We start from the raw sequence: 21,222 nt of genomic DNA, 5'->3' as shown, positions 1-21,222 counted from the left end.
CTCTTTCCCCGGTAGTCAGCACTGATTGCATTACTTAAGGACAACACTGTTACATAACGATCTCGAACCCAACGGGCAGTAGAGTCCAGATTACTATCCATTGTACCTCCAACTGTAGATGTCCAATACCTTTGTTGTTATAAGAAAATGCTCAGCATAGCCAAGCAGGGCCCAAGCTCAACTGTTGCTGGAAACTAAACTGTCGACGCTACCACAACATCAACATACCAAGGTAACTCTATTTTGGACAGGATCCCGCAGGGAGTGAATGTATGTTCCAATCTGGTGGAAAGTGCAGTCATCCATGTACAGCGAGTCATGAATCTTTGTGGAATCATTCAGCTCAGGGACTGGGGAGGGCCACACAGCCTATGGATTAAAAAAAAGCAAACTCCAATTAATAATTATATCCTCACAAAACTCTGCTATTGACTACTTGGCCTTAAACATGACTTGCAAAGTGTCAATTGTCCCTCAGAAAAGTATCTTGCTATCAAGTAGTCTAAGGAACGCTCACCACCTAGAAACAGTATTACCACAAAACCTGACATCAGGGAAACTTGCGGAGCTCCCATTTGAAAAACCAGATTTTTTTACGTTAAACATCCGAGATATCTGGTCTGCTCTGATTCTGGCCTCTTGTGCACTCCCAATTATAATTGCTCTATTACTGGCGGCAGCGCCGTCAGTTGCTTAGGCCCCATGCTCTGGAATTTCCTCCATACATCCCTCCACCTTGCTTTCCTCCTTTAAGGTACTCCTTAAAACCTCTCTCTTCAACCAAGCTTTTGGTCACCTGACCTGGTATCTCCCTATGTGGCTTGGTGTCACACTTAGTTTTATAGTGCTCCTGGGACTTTCATTACATTAAAGACACTAAATAGATCTAAGTTGTTATTAAAGTACTACTGTACTGTGTTAAACGCTGCTTTATAGACACCTTATCACTGTGCAAAGCGTTCTGGAGTCATCAACATTAAATTGTTGGTATAACTACAAAATTATGTCAGTCATCTAACCTCTTAGCATGCTGAAGCGAACAGAAATACGGGCCATTGCTCAAATGGTGAGAGGCTGGGAAGTGCTGAACTTCAAAGGGACTTGCGCATCCTTGTTCATGAGTCACTGAAAGCTAACATGCAGGTACAGCAAGCAATTAAAGCAGCAAATATATGGCTTTATTACAAGAGGATTTCAGTCTCGGAGTAAAGGTGTCTTACTTCAATTATACAGATCATACCTGGTGTATAGTGTGCAGTTTGGTCTCCATACCTAAGGAAAGATCTACTGCCATAAAGGGGGTGCAACAAAGGTTCACCAGACTAATTCCTGGGATGAAGGGGTTGTCCTATGAGGAAAGATTAAATAGGCTGGGCCTTTATTCTCTGGAGTTTAGAAGAATGAGAGGTGATCTCATCCAAGCATACAAAATTCTTACAGAGCTCAACAGAGTAGATGCAGGAAGGGTATTTTCCCTGGCTGGAGGGTCTAGAACCAGGGGACACAGTCTCAGAATAGGGGCAGGCCATTTAGGGCTAAGATGAGAAGGAATTTCTTCACTCAGAGGATGGTGAATCATTGGAATTCTCTGCCCCAGAGTGCTGTGGAGGCTCAGTCATTGAGCATGTTCAAGACTGAGAGCAATAGACTTCTACGTACTGAAAACATCAAGGGATAAGGGGATAGTGCAGGAAAATGGCATTGAAGTAGATCATGATCTCAATGAATGGTGTAGCTGGCTCCAAGAACTGAATGACCTACTCCTGCTCCTATTTCTTATGTTCTTATCTTCAAACATACAGAGATAAACTTCTCTCTTGAAGAACATCATTCTTTACGAAACAGGCAGAATTATCTGGGCCAGTTGACTGCACTATACATACACAGTTCTCATTATCAGTTGCACAAAGTGAGCCAAAGCTTTCTGGAAGCAGCATTGTCAGTTTAAGTACTCACATCAGTAGGCCGAATAGATTGAAAAATGCGAAGAAGTCTAGGAATTAGGATCAGTGAGAGAATAGAAGAAAACTTGACGAGATGGTACTAAATAGTATTGTATTATTGTTACACAAAAAGTTGATCCATAATCTCACAACTCATTTTCAGAGTTCATCCCAAAATTGTAAACTTTGGAGAAGAACAGCATTAAGCTATGTTAGATGAATAGCTTGTTAAAACTCTTACCTCATCCAGTGTACCAGGGTGTCTGCTTGAAGGTCTAGCTGGAGTGCTGACACTGCCCAGTGGAGTGCTAGGCCGAGGTATTGTGTTGGACACAGATAATGAGGGAGTTGGAAGTCCAGCAATAAACACCTTTCCTACCTTTAAAAATAAACAGAATTTACACCTCAAAAATACATGTTAATTTACAAAGACATAAACAATAGTGGTATCCTTGGAAAATGCCAACCTTGTTTGTAGTGTTTTTCTGAGGAAAACAGAGTATGCCTAGGATGTATAATCTTACAGGTAAAGCAGCAGCCATTTAGGGCTAAGATGTCCAGGGGGAGCAATTTTAGGCCAGTGACTTTGGCGAAATTGGAAATCCCAGTGTTTTTTGTATTATCGTTTCACAGGATGTAAGCGTTACTGGCATTTATTGCCCATCCCTAATTGCCCTTGAGGAGGTGGCGGTGAGCCACCTTCTTGAACCACTATGGTGTAGGTATACCCACAGTGCTGTTAGGAAGGGAGTTCCAGGATTTTGAAAAGTGACACTGAAGGAACAGCAATATAGTTCAAAGTCAGGACGGTGTGTTGCTTGGAGGGGAACTTGCAGGTGGTAGCAATCCCATGCATCTGCTGCTCTTGTCCTTCTAGGTGATAGAGGTCAAAGGTTTGGAAAATGCTGCTGATGAAGCTTTGATGGGTTGCTGCAATGCATCTTGTAGATGGCACACACTGCTGCCACTCTGCTGTGGTGGTGGTGGAAGTGAATGTTTAACGTGGTGGATGGGGTGTCAATCAACCAGCCTGTTTTGTCCTGGAGAGTAGTGAACTTCTTGAGGGTTGTTGGAGCTGCACTCATCCAGGCAAGTGCAGAGTATTCCATCACAATCCTAACTTGTGCATTGTAGATGGCGGACAAGCTTTGGGAAGTCAGCAAGTGAGTTATGCGCTGCAGAATTCCCAGCCTCTGACTTGTTCTTGCAGCCACAGTGTTTATTTGGCTGGTTCGATTCAGTTTCTAGTAAATCGTAACCCCCTCCAGGTTGTTGATTGTGGGAAATTCAGCAATGGTAATGTCATTGAATGTCATGGGGAAACGGTTAGATTTTCTCATGGTGTCAGGCTGCTTAGAGTATTTTGGGCAGGCCATTACACTGTGCCGGTGGATCTGGGGCACCTAATTAAACAGCAGTTGGAGTTTGGGGAGGGGCTAGCAAGAATTTCTTCAGCAAAGTGTGGCTGTCTTCTCCTGCTGTCTCAGGGAACCCAAATCAAATCAATCAATCACATTACAATCGGTTGCACTGCAAGACTGCACTCTTATATTTTACCCCAACCGGCATCATCCTTGCAGCTCCTGCCCCAGATTGCTATCCAGTGACACTTGATGGTGTCTGCATGCATAACGCAAGATGGGGGCACAGAACCAGGCTCAGCGATGACACCATCTGCAAAGTTGGCCAACACTGGCTGTCACGCATAATTCCCACTCGAGTGAGGGCCTGGAGGGTGCATGGCAGCCACAGTACAGTATGTCAGGAAGGGGGTCAAAGTCTTCAGGAAAGTGGAAAAGTGAGGCAAAAAAGGAGAGAAAATGAGCAGGATTTACTTTTCTTTAAAAAAAGAGATAAACATGCAGGTTATAGAGGAAAAGTAACTCAGTCAGAACATGTAGTGGCACATTGCTCTGCAACATCGACAGGTCATGCAGGAAGGTTGAAGCAGAACCAGTTCTGGTAAGTTATTGGTCTTAATCATGCTGATTGGAGATCAGACACATTTCAGTAAGGGGCAGTGAGAAAGTTGTAGGGAGCAAGCTGCTGCTGTATTGGCAGCCAGCTGGCTACAAGAACTGCAACAATACTTTGCTTCACTGAAGCTGGGTACCTCTCCCCTTTTGCCCAAGATCTGAGGCTTAAAAAGCATAGAAAAAAAAATGGTAAACTGTCACAAATTAAGAGTTTGCTCTCAATGGTTCAAGGATTAAAACTGATTGGATTTTTAAAGTGTTTTTATTTTTAGAGGGATTGAATTGAAAAGTAGGCAAGTTATATTATACCTGTGGCAAACTTTGGTTAGACCACACTTTAAGAGTACTGCATGCAGTTCTGGCTGCCTTATTATAAAAAGAATATAAAGACACTGGAGAGGGTGCACAGAAGATTTACAAGGATACCCAAAATACATGGGTAGCTATATCAGGCAAGAATTGACAGGTCTCTTTTCTCTTGAAACAAAGAAGGCTGAGGGGTGACCTAATATAGGTCTTTAAAATTATGAAAGGTTTTGATAGTGGATACAGAAAGAATGTTTCCTATTGTGAGGAAGAGCATAACTAGAGGCAGTCAACATAAGATAGTCTCCAAGAAATCCAAGTGGAAATTCAGAAGAAACTTCTTTGCCCAAAGAGCAGTGAGCATGTGGAACTCAGTACCACAGGGAGTGGTTGAAGCAAATATTATAGATGCAATTAAGGGGAAACTAGACAAGAATATAAGAGCTCAGGGAATAGAGGGTTACGGTGGTAGATGAGAAAAGATGGGAAGAGACTTGAGTGGAGCAGAAACATCGACATGGACCAGTTGGGCTGAATGTCCTGTTTCTGTGCCTGACATCCTATGTAATCCTATGATCTTACTTTGACTACTTTGCCAGAACCTCAATGCTCTCTCCAGATGTGACTGTTTAGGTTCCAGTACTGCTGTGTCTATTTCTCCTGTGTTGCTTTCAGAGGCTCCCTGAATGTACGTCAAGTGTCAGTACCACAAATAAACACCTGCCACCACCACTAACCCTGTCCCCAACCCATGCACACACAACAGAACGCTGACATATCCCAGCTTTGTATGAAGTTTCTTCTCTTCTCTACCTCCTTCCTCCACGTCCCACCACAAAAGGAACCTTAGGGGGAATCCTAATTATCATAAAACCATAAAATAGAAATAACGTATTTATGTACTAAATACTGCTTTCAATGATTGTGAGGATAGCCTGTGTAAAACAGTTCACCTCAGGAATTATGCACACAATTTATGTACCAAAATCTGTGCCAGCCATGAGTCAGAATAGCATTCTTGCCATGGAGTCAGATTGTTGTTTGCTCAAGTCCCATTCCAGCATTTATACTTCAACCAACATTTCAAAAAAAAGATCGTCTGGTCATTATCACTTTGCTGTTTGGGGGAGATGGCCTTGCAGCAATTGGATGCTGGGTTTTCCTACATTACAACAGGGACTGCGGCTCAAAAGTGCTCACATTGGCTGTAAAGCATTTTGGGACCAACTGAGGTTGCAAAAGGCACACTATAAATGCAAGCTCTTTAGTTCTCTTTAAAGCTTTCTCCACAAAACACGTGTAACTTCAACCTTGAAAGTGACTGCTTCCTGAAAAGTTTAAAACCAGTGTAGACTGGGAATTCATTTCAAATGTTAAAATATCATGGCAACTTACCCGAATAATGCCAGTGTACAGCACCAGATTGCCGTTACTTTCCAGGACCACCATTGTGTTGACACTCTGTTCACAAAGGTAAGACAAGGAAGAATAAAGTAGTCTGAAGCTGCAGAATTAATGCCAACATTTCATACTTCGTGCAGTTAAAATAATTTGGGTGGGGAAGAATTACACAGAAGAAAAAGAGGCTGTTGAAGTCTCTAGTGAATTTAAAAACGGAAAGGAGGAACATGTCCTGCTGTCTTTAGGATCGACTGTTTGCAATATGGGTAAAGAAAACCTTGTATATACCCCTCATCCCACCATCGGAATAACTTTGGGAACTAACCTTTCTGTCCCCATCTCAGCACTGATTAAGTCCCCAGATCGGAATCATAGGAAAGCATGAATAATGATTTTAGATGAATGTTATTTATGGTATAACCTTAAAGACAAGTGCACAGGGGGCACTAACTGGATGACACCATCACTGGGTGCAAACAAATGTTAACAATATCAGGTGGTCTGTGGAGGACCACATGCCATAGCATATAGACAAACGTGGTCAGGCTAACAAATTAGTTGCCATATGTTTCTGGTCGTTAATACTTCAGATGATGTTATAAACCACAATATCGCTTCATTAAGGTCAACAAAACAATGAGATGTGATGCACCCTTAAACCAGTTTTATTATTTAGCGCATTTGCTGTTTTCATTGCTTATTTCATTTTTAGCCAGTGCTTCTCAATGGCAAATGCCAATGTGTTTTTTTTTCCTTTAACAGAAACAAACTTTTCATAAAATTGGATACTTGGCAATGATCCAATCAAAGGTGACACCATGATTTACGGGTAAATCAATTGTTATCACTCACCCCTGCTCAGAAACCAATATTGGCATGGTCTCCATGAGTTTGAACTGCAAGTTGTCCATCATTGCACTTTACTGCATAGTAACAAAAGCAATTGTACAGACTTTTGTTTCAAATTCAGATGACACAGTATCAGAAGATATTGGCATATCACTAACTTGTGACTTGGAGCAGTAGAGGATTGTTTCATTCCCTGAGCTGGCATTCACAGTTATATTACTGTGGACAAGCAATGGGTGCAGTCCAAGCTTCTCCCAATACTGAAGGCAGGCAGGGTGTGAGCACTGCAAAAGGCCTTCATTCCGCAATTCGCCTGCACAACTGGTAGAGGCGAAGTGAGATTTGCCATCCAATAAGTCCCATGGCATTGGTTATAAAATTAGAGGTGGCAAAAAAGATTTCAGCAAAATAAATTGCAGAATACTTTCATTTTCTACAAGTATAGTTTCACTTAAAGTAAATATGTATAAGTGAATGAATCCACCAATTCAGTCAGGCCCCTCCTTTCTCCACACGGTTATCAGTTGGAGGCACGCACGATTGTGAGCCTGACTTTCAATCTCATAAAAATTTAACCAGTATGGCAATATAAAATAACAATGATTGCAAAGCACAAACTAAAAGCTGTGTACAGAAAGGCGGTCAATCCACAGAAACACAGCAAGACATCTCTAAGTGCTACTTCACTTTAAAATGAATCTGCTTATGCAAACACAACTGCCATTTGCAAGATAATGAGGCAGCGTTAATAAAAAAAATTTTTAACCACACTGTTCAAAATTAACGCTCTCTAAAAGGCCTGAACAGAAAAAAAAATTAGTTGCTGCTTCCTGGGCCTAACATATCTTCAAGCCACATAGCATTTAGGGCAGGAGAAGATAGCTGATCTTAATTCCACTCAATGGCACCATTTAAAACAATAAAATTGAAATTCTGCATGCTGGTCAATGGCAAAGTCTCTGTCCTGTGAACAGTGCAGCAAGGTAAATGGTATTGGACAGGGTCAGACAGAGTGTGACCAAACAGCTTCTTGAGTAGCATTGAGTAGCCAACTCACTTGATTTGAATGACACCTTTGTAATTGGCACCTACCGATATAGGCAGCTGTCATAAGTGGGGGTTAGTGGTAAGCAGTGGGGACAGTGACATCTTTCTAAAACATAATTAGAGAAATGTTGCCAAGGGAATTGCAATTAGCAGTTACGCCACTAACGATGATGCCTGGAGCATCTTTGTTATCTCGAGACTTGACGATTCCAATGCTCACCTAGCCAGCCCCTCAGCTTCCACCCTCCGTAAATATGAGCTCATCCAAAATTCTGCTGGGTGATGCTAAAACGCACCAAGTCCCTCACTCCCTATTGACGACTGTGCCTTCAGCTGCCTTGGTCCCAAGTTCTCAAATTCCCTTCCGAAACCTCTCAACCTCTCTTTTCTCCTTTAAGACCCACATCTTTGACCAAGCTTTTGTTCAGCTATCCTAACATCTCATGTAGCTCGGTGTCAAATTTTGCTTGAAACGTTTCCGTGAAGCCTTTGGACATCTTATTACCATAAATATGGTGTTTAAATGCAAGTTGTTTGAATTTTCTGTTATGAGAAGCAGCACGGTTTAAAATACAACTCACCTCCATAGGAGCAGCATCTTTCGCTTGTATGACAGTAACTGTTCCGAAAATCAGCTGAGTCAAATCATTGCTTTCTTCAAATTTCACACACCTGTTTGGGATTTAAGTAGACGCAGCAAAGAAAAGTTTTCCAAATATTTACTATGTAACCAGATGTCTAAGCAAGCCAATGACATCATTTTTACCAAATAGCCATCACGTTAAAAATGATCAAAACTTGAATCAAATTCTCAACAAGTTTAAAAATCTCGGGTTAGAATTTACAATGCACGTTGTGGGGGGGTGGGGTGGTTATTGAGAGGTGCAAGTACAGCAGCAGAGCAGCCACCCTGTGTGAAGGCCCTGCTCCTTCCATTTACAAATAGGCCTTGCCAACCTCTTGGCAAACACATATTCTGCACATAAGGGAAAGGGAAGCTGACAGGATTGACAGGTAACAAATCATATTTTTACATGGCGATTGAATGAACGCACGAAAGTTCTCACTTTCAATTTCTAGCAGAATATAAATTGTGCAATAATCAGACAACAAAGTAATGTGGCCAAGGACGAGTTATGCATCTGAATTCCCAAATTAAATTTTATAAAAACTCAGTCCAGCTGTCCATTTATTGTTCAATATAAATCCTTTATAAGGCAAAAAGAGAAAACTCAATGCATTTCAACTTTGATTTATAACTTGGCAAGCTTTTCACTGGTGACACTCACCGCAGTTGATGGCGAGACTCCACCAAGTAACATAAAAACTTCTGACCGCAGAGATCACTGGTAATAAATACTTTTGCAGCCTGAGAATTCTTTTCTCTGTGGAGATAGAAGTCAATACTTGAGGTTTCTGCAATGCAGGCAGATGTATTGCAATGACTTTGTTTCTTGAGAAATTACTTCCCGCATTTCTGATAAAGAGTTCACTTACAAGTTGTGAATCTGCCTTTCTCTTTCAAGAATATGGAACCCACAGCAGGATAATGGGGTTGTGGCACAGGTCAGTCATGATCCGAGTGAATGGTGGAACAGATTGAAGGGACTAACTAACTTAATCATGGGTGACTTTAATCTTCATGTAGAATGGGAAAATGAAATTGGCAGAGGTAGCCACAAGCAAAAATTCATAGAGAGTGTATTCGGGACAGTTTCCTATAACAATATGTTGTGGATCCAACCCGGGATAAGGCTATTTTGGATCTAGTAATGTGTAATGGGACAGGTTTAATAAATAATCTCAGAGTAAAAGATCCCCTAGGAAAGTGACCATAATTAAGTAGGAAACAACTATGCTAAACTTAAATAAGGGTAATTACAAATGAATGTTGGCTGCAGTGGACTGGGAGAGGAGCTTAGCAGAAAAGACAGTTGTTGAACAATGGCAGACGTTTAAGAAAATAGTTCATGACTCACAACAAAGATATTTCCCAGTGAGGAAGAAGGATTCTAGGAAAGGGATAAACCAGCCATGGTTAGCCAAGGAAGTTAAGGATAGTATCAAAGTGAAAGAAAAAACATACAATGTGGCAAAGATTAGTGGTAAGCCAGAGGGTTGGGAAAGTTTTAAAAACTAACAGAAGTTGACCAAAAAAAAAATTAAGAGGGAGAAAATAAGCCTTGAGAGTAAACTAGTAAATAATATAAAAACGGACAGTAAGAGCTTCTTTAAATATATAAAAAGGAAGAGAGGCCAAAGTGAATATAGGCCCCTTAGAGAATAAGGCTGGGAAAATAATAATGGGGAAACCAGGAAATGGGAGGGGAGCTGAATAAATACTTTGCATCAGTCTTCACAGAAGGCACTAATATCATACCAAAAATACTAAATAATCAAGGGGCAAAATGGGCGGAAGGAAATAAATACAGTACACTAGAGAAAAAGTACTAGGGAAACTAATGGAGCTAAAGGCTGGTATGTCAGCTGGACCTGATGGGTTGCAACCTAGGATATTAAAGGAAATAGCTGTAGAGATAGTGGATAGCGGTGGTAATCTTCCAAGGGTCCTTAAATTCTGGAAAAGTCCCAGAGGATTGGAAAAATGTCAATGTAACACGCTTATTCAAAAAGCGAGGGAGACAAAAGACAAGTAACTATAGGCCAGTTAGCTTAACATCTGTCATTGGGGAAACGTTGGAGTCTATTATAAAGGATGTAAAAGCAGAGCATTTAGAAATGCATAATCTAATCAAGCAGAGTCAGCATGGCTTCATGAAGGGGAAATCATGCCTGTCAAATTTATTAGAATTCTTTAAGGAGGTAACAAGCAGGATAGATAAAGGGGATCCAGTGGATTTAATATATTTGGATTTCTAAAAGGCATTCGATAAAGTATAGCACATAAAGCTACTTAATAAGATAACAGCCCATGCTGTTGTGAGTAGTATATTAGCATGGATAGAGAATTAGATGGAGTTTAGAAGAATCAGAGGCAACCTTATTAAAACATATAAGATTCTGAGGGGGCTTGACAGGGTAGATGCTGAGAGGCTGTTTCCCAATGTGGGAAAGTCCAGGACCAGAGGGCATAATCTCAGAGTGAGGGCTCACCCATTTAAGACAGAGATGAGGAGGATTTTTTTCTCTCAGGGGGTAGTCAATCTGTGGAATTTTTTTTTACCACAGGGGGCTGTAGAGGCTGGGTGGTTAAGTATGTTCAAGGCTGAGATAGATTTTTAATCAGTAAAGGAATCAAAGGATATGGGGAGAAGGCAGGAAAGTGGAGTTGAGGATTATCAGATCAGCCATGATCTCAGTGAATGGCAGGGCAGACTCGATGGGCTGAATGGCCTACTTCTACTCCTACATCTTATGGTCTTACGCCTAGACTAGACGCTGACTGGCCTGCTGCATATTTCCTTTTTTTAAGCCCAAAGCAATATAACACATTATTTTCTTTCTTCCAATTTACTCTCCTCTCTAAAGGCCATAGCTTGTGCTATGATGTTCCCACGGAAGCCGGAAGCTTTCCACAACCTCACCCAAGGGACCACTCTTTACATATGAGCCAAGCGAACAAGTGTTGACGTGTGTGTTCTTTCTGATCCTAGATGCTATCACAGCCGAGCCTGTTGATGTTCCTTCCGAATTTTCACACGTGTGCATGAGCAAGAGGTCACAGAGCAGAAATCTGGGAGCACCAACCCCGGAAGAGTTTGTTTTGTTTGCTCTCTAGCCCAAAGACATCTTAACTGCTGCACCAGCTGAGATCAAGTGACAAAACACAGACCTCAAGTCAAACCCAGAGCTTGCTGCACTGTCACAATGGGTCATTTCCAACATGCTGCTGACAGTAAATTGAACTCTGCATTACTTGATGTGATTATAGAGAAAATAAAAAAAGCTGAGGAACTGCTGCAAGACTGAGAAATTAAAGTGCTGAATCAAACCACCAAATGGAATTTAAATTGTCTATGACCCTCTAATGTCCTTAGTGTTTTATTAATTTATAACATCTGCACCTCCAACTGTGCCATTCTTTTTTCAGGTCAAAATCACAATTTTTGTAGTTAAAGTGCCACACAAGTTAAAGTCCCCCCCTTCCCCAACCCCAGTAATATTCTGCTCTATGATCTAGACTTATAAAGCAAGATAACTGATTGAAGAAAGGGTGCTTCCACACCTGTCACCTCCAACCCCCGTCAGCCAAGAATAAATACACTCTGTCCTAAACTCTTCTTATTGGGCAAAAACTGTTTCCAGCATGCCTGTGGCAACATCTTACAAATTAAAAAACCTTTTTCTTGTGAAACTAAAACTCAAGAACAAGCTTCAGCAAAGGTTAACGTGACAGCCAGTCTCTCACCTTTCCAATAGAACAGCAACTTCCATTTTCCTAGCATCTTTAATGCACAAATGGTAATGTGGGAGTGGCAGCATAGTAGTAATGCTACTGGGCTAGTAATCCAAAGGCCTGGGCATATGCGCCACAGCAGCTGGTGGAATTTAAATTCAATTATTAATACATCAGGAATAAAAAGCTAACAGTAATCATGAAAATAACAAATTGTTGTGTAAAAGCCCATCTGGTTCACAAATGTCCTTTAAGGGAAGGACATCTGCCATCTTACCCGGCTAGGCCTAAGTGTGACTCCAGGCCCAGAACAATGTGGTTGACTCTTATCTGCCCTCTGAAATGGCCTAGCAAGCCACTCAGTTCTATCAAACCACTAAAGAAAAGTTGAACAACAATAAAACCAGATAGGCCACCTGGCATTGACTTAGGCACCAGAAACAAGAAAGTTTCACTCTGCCCAGCTGACTCTGCAAAGTCCTCCTCACTAACATTTGAGGGCTAGTGCCAAAGTTGGGAGAGCTGTCTCATTGACTAGTCAAGAAACGGCCTGACATAGTCAGCCTCACGGAATCATATCTTCCAGATAATGTCCCAGACATCACTATCACCATCCCCGAGTGTGTCCTGTCCCACCGGCAGGACGGACCCAGTTGAGGTGGCGGCAGAGTGGTATACAGTCGGGAGGAAATTGCTTTGGGAGTCCTCAACATTGACTCCAGACCCCATGACATCTCATGGCATCAGGTCCAACAAGGGCAAGGAAACCTCCTGCTGATTACAACTTACCGCCCTCCATCAGCTGATGAATCAGTGCTCCTCCATATTGAACATCACTTGGTGGGAGCCCTGAGGGTGGCAAGGGCACAGAATGTACTCTGGGTGGGGGACATCAATGTCCTTCACCAAGAGTGGCTCAGTAGCACCACTACTGACCAAGCTGGTTGAGTCCTAAATGACATAGCTACTAGACTGGGTCTGTGGTAGGTGGTGAGGGAACCAGCAAGAGGGAAAAACATACTTGATCTCATCCTTACCATCCAGCCTTCCACAGATGCATCTGTCCATGACAGTATTGGCAGGAGTGACCACCGTACAGTCGTTGTAGAGACAACTTCACATTGAGGATACCATCCATCATGATGTGTGGCACTACCACCATGCTAAATGGGATAGATTTCGAACAGATCTAGCAACTCAAGACTGGGCATCCATGAGGTGCTGTAGGCCATCAGCAGCAGCAGAATTGTACTCAAACACAATCTGTAACCTCATGGCCCAGCATATCCCCCACTCTACCATTACCATCAAGCCAGGAGGTCAACCCTGGTTCAAGCACCAAGCATTCCTAAAAATGAGGTGTCGACCTGGTGAAGCTATAACACAGGACTACTTGCATGCCAAAAAGCATAAGCAGCAAGAGATAAACAGAGCTAAGCGAGCCCACAACAAACCGATCAGATCTACGCTCTGCAGTCCTGCCACATCCAGTCGTGAATGGTGGTGGGCAATTAAACAACTCACTGGAGGAGGCGGCTCCACAAATATCCCCCTCCTCAATGATGGAGGAGCCCAACACAGCTGTGCAAAAGATAGAGATGAAGCATTTGTTACAATCTTCAGCCAGAAGTGCCGAGTGGATGATCCATCTTGGCCTCCTCCAGAGGCCCTCAGGATCTCAGATGCCAGTCTTCAGCCAATTTGATTTGTGCATGTGATATCAAGAAATGGCTGAAGGTAATGGATACTGCAAAGGCGTTGGGCCCTGATAATATTCTGGCAATAGTACTGAAGACTTGTGCTCCAGAACTTGCTGCACCCTGAGCCAAGCTGTTCCTGTACAACTACAACACTGGCATCTACCCAGCTATGTAGGAAATTGCCCAGGTATGTCCTGTATACAACAAGTAGGACAAATCTAACCCGTCCAATTATCGCGCCACCAGTCTACTCCTGAACATCCATATAGTAATGGAAGGGGTTATCAACAGTGCTATCAAGAGGCATTTGCTTAGCAATAATCTGCTCACTGACGCCCAGTTTGCATTCCGCCTGGGCCACTCAGCTCCTGACCTCATTACAGCTTGATTCAAACATGGACAAAAGAGCTGAACTCCTGAGGTGAGATGAGAGTGACTGCCCATATCAAGCCTGCATTTGACCAAGTGTGGCATCAAGAAGCTCAAGCAAAACTGGAGTCGATGGGAATCAAGAGGAAAGCTTTTTGCTAATTGGAGTCATACTTATCACAAAGAAAGATGGTTGTGGTTGTTGGAGGTCAGTCATCTCAGCTCCAGGACATCACTGCAGGGGTTCCTCAGGGTAGTGTCCTCAGCTCAACCATCTTCAGCTGCTCCATCAATTGCCTTTCTTTCGCCATATGCTCAGGGGTGGGGGGTGTTCGCTGATGATTGCACAATGTTCAGAACCATTCGTGACTCATCAGATACTCAAGCAGTCCATGTCTGAAGGCAGCAAGACCTGGGCATATCCAGGATTGGACTGGCAAGTGGCAAGTAAGTCAGACCAGACAAATGTCAGGCAAAGACCATCTCCAACAAGAGAGAATCCAACCCTCGCCCCTTGTTGCCCAATGGCATTACCATCACCGAATCCCCCACTATCAACATCTTGGGGGTTACCATTGACCAGAAACTGAACTGGACTAGCCATATAAATAATGTGGCTACAGAAGCTAGGAATTCATTTCCCAATTCCCCAAAGCCTGTCCACCATCTACAAGGCGCTAGTCAGGAGTATGATAGAATACTCCCCATTTGTCTGGGTGAATACAGCTCCCACAAGGATGATCAGCCATGATCATAATGAATGATGGAGCAGGTTCGAAGGGCCGAATGGCCTACTCCTGCTCCTAGCTACTATGTAACACTCAAGAAGCTTGACACCGTCCAGGCCAAAGCAGCCGCTTGATTGGCACCACATCCACAAACATTCACTCCCTCCACCACTGACACACAGTAGCAGCAGTGTGTACCATCTACAAGATGCAGTGCAGAAATTCACCAAGGCTCATTCGACAGCACCTTCCAAACCCACGACAACAACCATCTAGAAAGACAAGGGCAGCAGATGGATGGCAATGCCTCCGCCTGGACGTTCCCCGCCAAGTAACTCACCATCCTGACATGGAAATATATCGCTGTTCCTTCACTGTTGCTCAGTCAAAATCCTGGAACTCCATCCCTAACAGCACCGTGGGTGCACCTACACCACATTAACTGCAGCGGTTCAGGAAGGCAGCTCACCACCACCTTCTCAAGGGCAACTAGGGATGGGCAATAACTGCTGGTGTCGTCACCGAAGCCCACAAACGTGAATGAATTTTAAAAATGGCATTGTGGGTAGTATATTAGCATGGATAGAGGATTGGCTAACTAATAGAAGACAGAGAGTTGGGATACGGGGGTGGGGGGGAGCATTTTCAGGATGGCAACCTGTAACTGGAGTGGAGTACAACAGGGATCAGTGCTGGAGCCACCATTATTTATGATATATATTAATGATTTGGATGAGGGAAGTGAATGTACTATTGCCAAGTTTGTGGATGACACAAAAATAGGTGCGAAGGCAAGTAGTAAGGATGACACAAAGAGTCTATACAGAGGGATATAGACAGGTTAAGTGAGCCGGCAAAAACATGGCAGATGGAATATAATGTGGGAAAATATGAGGTTATACACTTTGGCAGGAAGAATAGAGAAGCTGGATATTATTTAAATGGAGAAAGGCTGCAGAAAGCTGCAGCACAGAGGGATTTGGGGGCTAGCATACAAGTTCAGCAGATAATAGGGAAGGCACATGGAATGCTGGCCTTCATTTCAAAGGGTATGGAGTATAAAAATAGGGAAGTCTTGCTAAAACTATACAAGGCACTAGTTAGACCACACCTAAAATACTGTGAACAGTTTTGGTCCCCTTACCTGAGGAAAGATATACGGACGCAGTCCAGAGAAGGTTCAAGAGGTTGATCCCGGGTATGGAGGGATTTTCTTATGAGGAGAGCTTGAGTAGGTTGGGCCTGTACTCATTGGGGTTTAGAAGAAGGAAAGGCGACCTTATTAAAACATATAAAGTTCTTAGGGGGCTTGACAGGGTAGATGCTGAGAAGTTGTTTCCCTTTGTGGGAGAGTCTAGGGCCAGAGGGCATAATCCCAGATTAAGGGGTCGCCCACTTAAACAGAGATGAGGCGGAATTTCTTCTCTCAGACGGTAATAAATCCGTGGAATTCTTTACCGTAAAGGCTCGGTCTTTAACTATGTGCAAGGCTGAGATAGATAGATTTTTAATCAGTAAGGGAATCAGGATTATGGGGGAAAGACAGGCAAGTAGAATTGAGGATTATCACATCAGCCGTGATCTCACTGAATGGTGGAGCAGACTCGACGGACCAAATAGCCTACATCTGCTCCTTTATCTTATGCTTAGTTTGGGCCTCTGGATTAGTAGTTTAGTGACATTACCACTGTCCCCCCCGTAAAACAGCTCTTGAGAAAAGAAACCGTGACAAAAACCTTGACTGACCTCATGTTGAGCATACTTTCAGTCCATAAGTGATCAAGGCACAACTCCGGAATGACCGGCTCAGTTTCAGGCACCAGCAGGGAGTCACTCAGAGTGCTGTTTGGTGAGTGGGAATTTCGACCACGCTTTGGAGATGGGGTGTAGGTTGATAAGTTGAACCGCTGCACGCCTGAAAACGATGAAGCTCCCAGGGATGGGGAATGAGATCGACTGGAACGACAAAGAGATGCAACAAAATGAGTTGTACTTACACGAGAGGTATGGAGAAAACAGGCGAAAATCTGGCAGTACCTCTCCAACAGGGCATCATTTATGGAGAAACAGAGTTAGTGTTTCAAATCCTTCTTCAGAGCCATACTGACTCGAAACTTTAACTCTGTTTCTCTCTCCACAGATGCTGCTAGGCCTGCTGAGTTTTTCCACATTTTCTCTTTTTGTTTCAGATTTCCAGCATCTACAGTATTTTGCTTTTATCTAGGGCATCATTAATGATGCTCAAGCTGCCGATCCAGAGCATTAATGCTGGAAACAGGGAGAAAGAACTTTGCTCTCCACACTGATACACCCTTCATAAGGTGATATTCCACCTATATGTATCAATAGGAATGGAGTCTGCACAACCCACCTTTGCAACTCAGCATAGCTTAGTCAAATTCACACCAATAGGAAGAAGAGGGAAGCATTCAATTGTTCTCACTGTCTTTTTCCTCTTCTTTAAAGATATAAAATTAATTTCATACTTAGTAATGCATTGTTTTCCCCTACCCACCTTCCTCCATCCACCAATTTAACAATGGCAGCAGGAGGTTAATAATTGCAGGTCATCATGTGAAAAGTTGCCACATTTTAAATTAGGTCAATGTGTGTGAACATATCAATAAGACAGTGATGGTACTGGACTCAGTAAAGAAACAAAGAGTAGGGTGGATGTCCAGCATGAAGTCTCTGTTCGAGTATTGATAAAGGAAGAGTCAGACAGAGGTTGCTGCGAGTGGTTAACTGGACGAGGTGGTAGGAAGAAGGGGAAGAACAAACGTTTAACATCAACTCCATTCTGGGTCCTGGGTTACGCTGAAGGGAACTGGAGTTGGGGAGAGACGGGAGGAGACATTAACAAGCAGTCAGTTCAGCTCAGGATATGTAAAGCAGTTGTGTGAGAGAAAAGGGAGGCAATGCTACAAGGAAGCTTACTGGTACAAAGCTTGAATCATTTTGCAATGTGACAAACTAGCATATTTTTAAATTATTTTACGTGGCATGGGGGTCATAGGCTAAACTAGCATTTTTATTGCCCACCCCCAATTGCCCTTGAGAAGTTGGTGGTGAGATGGCTTCCTGAACCACTGCAGTTCATGTTGATGGTGTGTGGTTGGGAGGGAACTTGCAGGTGGTGGTGTTGCCATGCATCTGCTGCCCTTGTCCTTCAAGGTGGTAGAGGTCATGGGTATGAAAGGTACTGTTGAAGGAGTCTTGGTGAGTTTCATACTTTTCTCTGTTCCGAATTAAGCTTAGGAGAGGTCGGATACTCAGAGAAAAATCCCTAACCCTAACAAATTGAGAGACAGGCAAAGCTGAGCACAATTAGTTTTTAAGTATTCCACTTGGAAACTGACGGATGCAGGGTTCTGTTTTCTTGGTTATCTTTGGGAAAAGCAGCCAGGTCTTGAGCATAACTTTAAGGGTAACTGGTGCTTTTCCATTTAGAGCCTTTGAAAGCCATTGTTACAGGAGTTACATGCTGCATCTCAAGTAGGTTGAAGACAGGCTAACTATTAACAAAGAAGATTCCTCGAATTATTTTTTTTTAAAATTCTAGTGCATGAGGAAAGCTGGAATCCCAAAAAGTGCTTTTAAGGAAATGTTATGTGAAAAATCTAAATGAAACTGGGAAGGGGATGGCAAAGACAGAGAAGAATAGTAAAAGAGAGGGAAAGATGAAATGCTTTACATTTACGGGTTAATATCCTGAGCAGAAGCTGGCAATGGCACAGGGTGGGGACTTCTCAGTGATTAGTTCAAATCTGGTGTGAGCATGTGGGTGGAGCTAAGGGAGAAAATGGCTCTAGGAACAGAGTGCAGGCCATGGATGAAGCACAGGCAAAGCAATGGGCTTTCAAAATCTCCATGTTCACATTCCTTAGAAATTCAAAAAGTACACACAGACGCACAAATATATTGCTAAAATGAAGGCACGTTGCTGAAGCTTTTCATTTTGCACTCAGCAGGACAAACGCAAGAACGCCAAATTTTAGACGATGACACAATTTATACTTCAGGAGAAAAGGTGCTGATTGGTCAGCAAGCTGATTCTGATTGGCCAAGGTGTTGCCGTGGAGAAATGAACGGGGAACTCTCGGCTCCCCAAGCTCCCGGGTTATTTAAAAAAGGCACAAGGATTGAATATATTCCTTTCTCCATGGCCATGCCTTGGCCAGAGTTGACTTGCCAAGTCAAGCACCCTTTTCCCCTGTGGTATAAATTGTGATCGGTTGAAATTTGACATTCTAGCATTTGTCCTGGTGAGGGCAACTTGAAAATCTTCGGCAACGTGTCTCCCTTTTCAGCAATACTCAAGTTCTGTACTACCAAATGACACAGATATAGAAAACTTACTGCAACATAAACTCCACATCAAGATAATCCCCCAACACAATACCACCACGTTCTCGATTTGGTAGTACAACTAAGATCCCAGTGGGTAGGCTTCAGCAATATTACTAACACCCAGAAGAACCAAAAGTATTTATTTTCTTTGTGTAATGAACATCGCAAAACTCCCACAAATTTATCGAACTGTTCACCGAAAACCGTTATGTTTGCTCACCTCAGAGCCGCCATATTTGAAATGGAAGGAGAGTGGGAGCGAGAGTGTGCACCAGGTGAGACTGCGGATCTGTTCTGGTTCGGAAAGGAGGAGAGGTTTTGGAACGGAGAAGCTATAGGTGACTCGCCCTTCGAGACGCTCCTGAGGTGAGCAGTCAGGGAACTGCTGGTGACAATCTGCTGAGGGGTTCCTGAAGTGCTGGGACACCTTAGAACTGTGTTTTGCTCCTGTTGAGAGAATACCAAGAGTTTATGCCTGGCATTAAGAGATATGGCAAAGATGCATCAAAACAAGAGAGAGGCCAGCTTGTTGGAACATGTTACATTACTTAACATGGTTTTCCATCGCTGACCAGGGGCAAACAAACTGGGCAGTGACATTGTTACTGTCCAATAGGATGGGACTGAGTAGTGCATTAGTCACCTATTTGTGGAGGGTTCTCCTGAGACCACCTGCCACTTAAATCCTCTAAGTGCTTAAAGTGATAGGATCCTGGAACAGCTAGGCTCCCACATAGCCTGCGTGGAAGTCAAAGTGGTGCAGGGTTTGAGGAAGAAAGAATCTCTAAATACAGTCAGATTAACAGGGACAGAAGAGTGGAGAACATTTTGTTATCCTCTTAGTTATGTATTTTATTCTTCGATGAAACGTGGGTGTCACGAGCAAAGCCAGCATTTATTGTCAATCCTTATATAACAGAGCAGGTTTTTGGGGCCATTTAAGGGGTCAGTAAAGAGTGAACCTTATTGCATGTAAGCCAGGCCAAGTAAGGACAGTAGGTTTCATTCCTTAAAGGACATGGGTGAATAACGTGGGGTTTTACAACAATCCAATAGTTTCATAGTCACCATTATTGAGACTAGCTTTGTATTCCCGGCTTATTTAATTCACTGAATTTAAATTCCCCACTTGCCAGGGTGGAACTTGAACCCCTGTCTCCAGGTTATTAGCCCAGGCCTTTGCATTACTAGCCCAATAACATAACCACTAAGCTATCGTACCCCAGACCCCACGTTAAAATTAGATACCCAACCTCCCAGCTGAACATTGAAAAAGACTGAAGTCACCTTCAGACCCACCACAAACCCTGCTTCCTGCCACTGACTCTGCCACAGAGCCAGTATCATCTCAGACTGTTGACCACCTTGGTATCCAATTAGACCATGAGCTGAGATTCTGATCCCATATCATCACTTTCAGAAAGATTGCTTGCTTCCATCTCCATTACATTGTCTTGCTCAGCGCCTACCTGAGAGATTACATGACTCTGGAGGAAGGGGAAGAGGGAAAGAGGAAGCATGAGTTTAATCATAAAACTTCATGACTGTGTGGCAAGCTTAATAGTCCAGCTGGTCAACTGTCGGCCAATTGTTTAAGTTCGCCATCTCTCTTCAGCTCCCACTAAGAACCTCCTTATAACACCAGCACTTTGACCAAGCCTTTGGTCACCTTCTCAATGCCCCCTTCTTTGGCTCAGGATCTCACACCGCTATCAAGCTCCGTGGGTTGTGCTTTCTAAGCTATATAAAAGTAAGTAATTAATATATTTCTCTAATTTTATAACCAAACTTTAACCAGGACAGAGCTGTGTGCGTCTCCACCTCCCGGCATCCCTAGAAAACAACAGCAGAATCTGTGGAGCTACCTTTCTCGAGCCAGAAGTTCAGAAAAAAAGGGGGAGCAAGAATAAATGTTTTTAAAAAAAACACTCTACAGAATAGGTACCTCAGTTTTAATTTTGCGTAATGCCCAAACTGCATGCAGGCACTGTGCTGTGTCATAAGTCATGATGATTGATGGGGTCGAGCTGGAGAAAACGATTTTCAGCGTATAGTCAGCAACATACTGTACTCTTGTTATATTGGTCACGGCTACTGAATAGGAGAAAAGAGTAAATTAATTCTGTTGCAAGTAATTGTACAAATGACATTGTGACATCATTGACGTTGTGGGACACTATATAGTTGCAACTATTA

At 43.0% G+C, this 21,222-nt stretch overlaps 1 protein-coding gene across 4 annotated transcripts in view; it reads right to left on the bottom strand.

Moving 5' to 3' along the window:
• Positions 1-21,222, bottom strand: part of anapc1 (anaphase promoting complex subunit 1) — a 216,889-nt gene that overhangs the window by 174,369 nt on the left and 21,298 nt on the right. For 3 of the 4 annotated variants that reach the window (XM_041188482.1, XM_041188480.1, XM_041188484.1), the window contains 8 exons: positions 20,972-21,120; positions 19,247-19,473; positions 16,423-16,632; positions 8,812-8,907; positions 8,104-8,194; positions 5,621-5,686; positions 2,185-2,322; positions 229-369 (listed from right to left, as the gene is read on the bottom strand). In XM_041188482.1, coding sequence (XP_041044416.1) covers positions 229-369; positions 2,185-2,322; positions 5,621-5,686; positions 8,104-8,194; positions 8,812-8,907; positions 16,423-16,632; positions 19,247-19,473; positions 20,972-21,120 — 1,118 coding nt within the window. The remainder of the gene's footprint in view (positions 1-228; positions 370-2,184; positions 2,323-5,620; positions 5,687-8,103; positions 8,195-8,811; positions 8,908-16,422; positions 16,633-19,246; positions 19,474-20,971; positions 21,121-21,222) is intronic. The other variant, XM_041188483.1, reaches the window with a different exon arrangement.

This window comes from Carcharodon carcharias, chromosome 5, assembly GCF_017639515.1.
Source record: "Carcharodon carcharias isolate sCarCar2 chromosome 5, sCarCar2.pri, whole genome shotgun sequence".
In the NCBI taxonomy this organism is placed as follows: domain Eukaryota; kingdom Metazoa; phylum Chordata; class Chondrichthyes; order Lamniformes; family Lamnidae; genus Carcharodon; species Carcharodon carcharias.
Note: the sequence above shows the minus strand (reverse complement) of the source record. Positions and strands in the feature narration are given on the sequence as shown.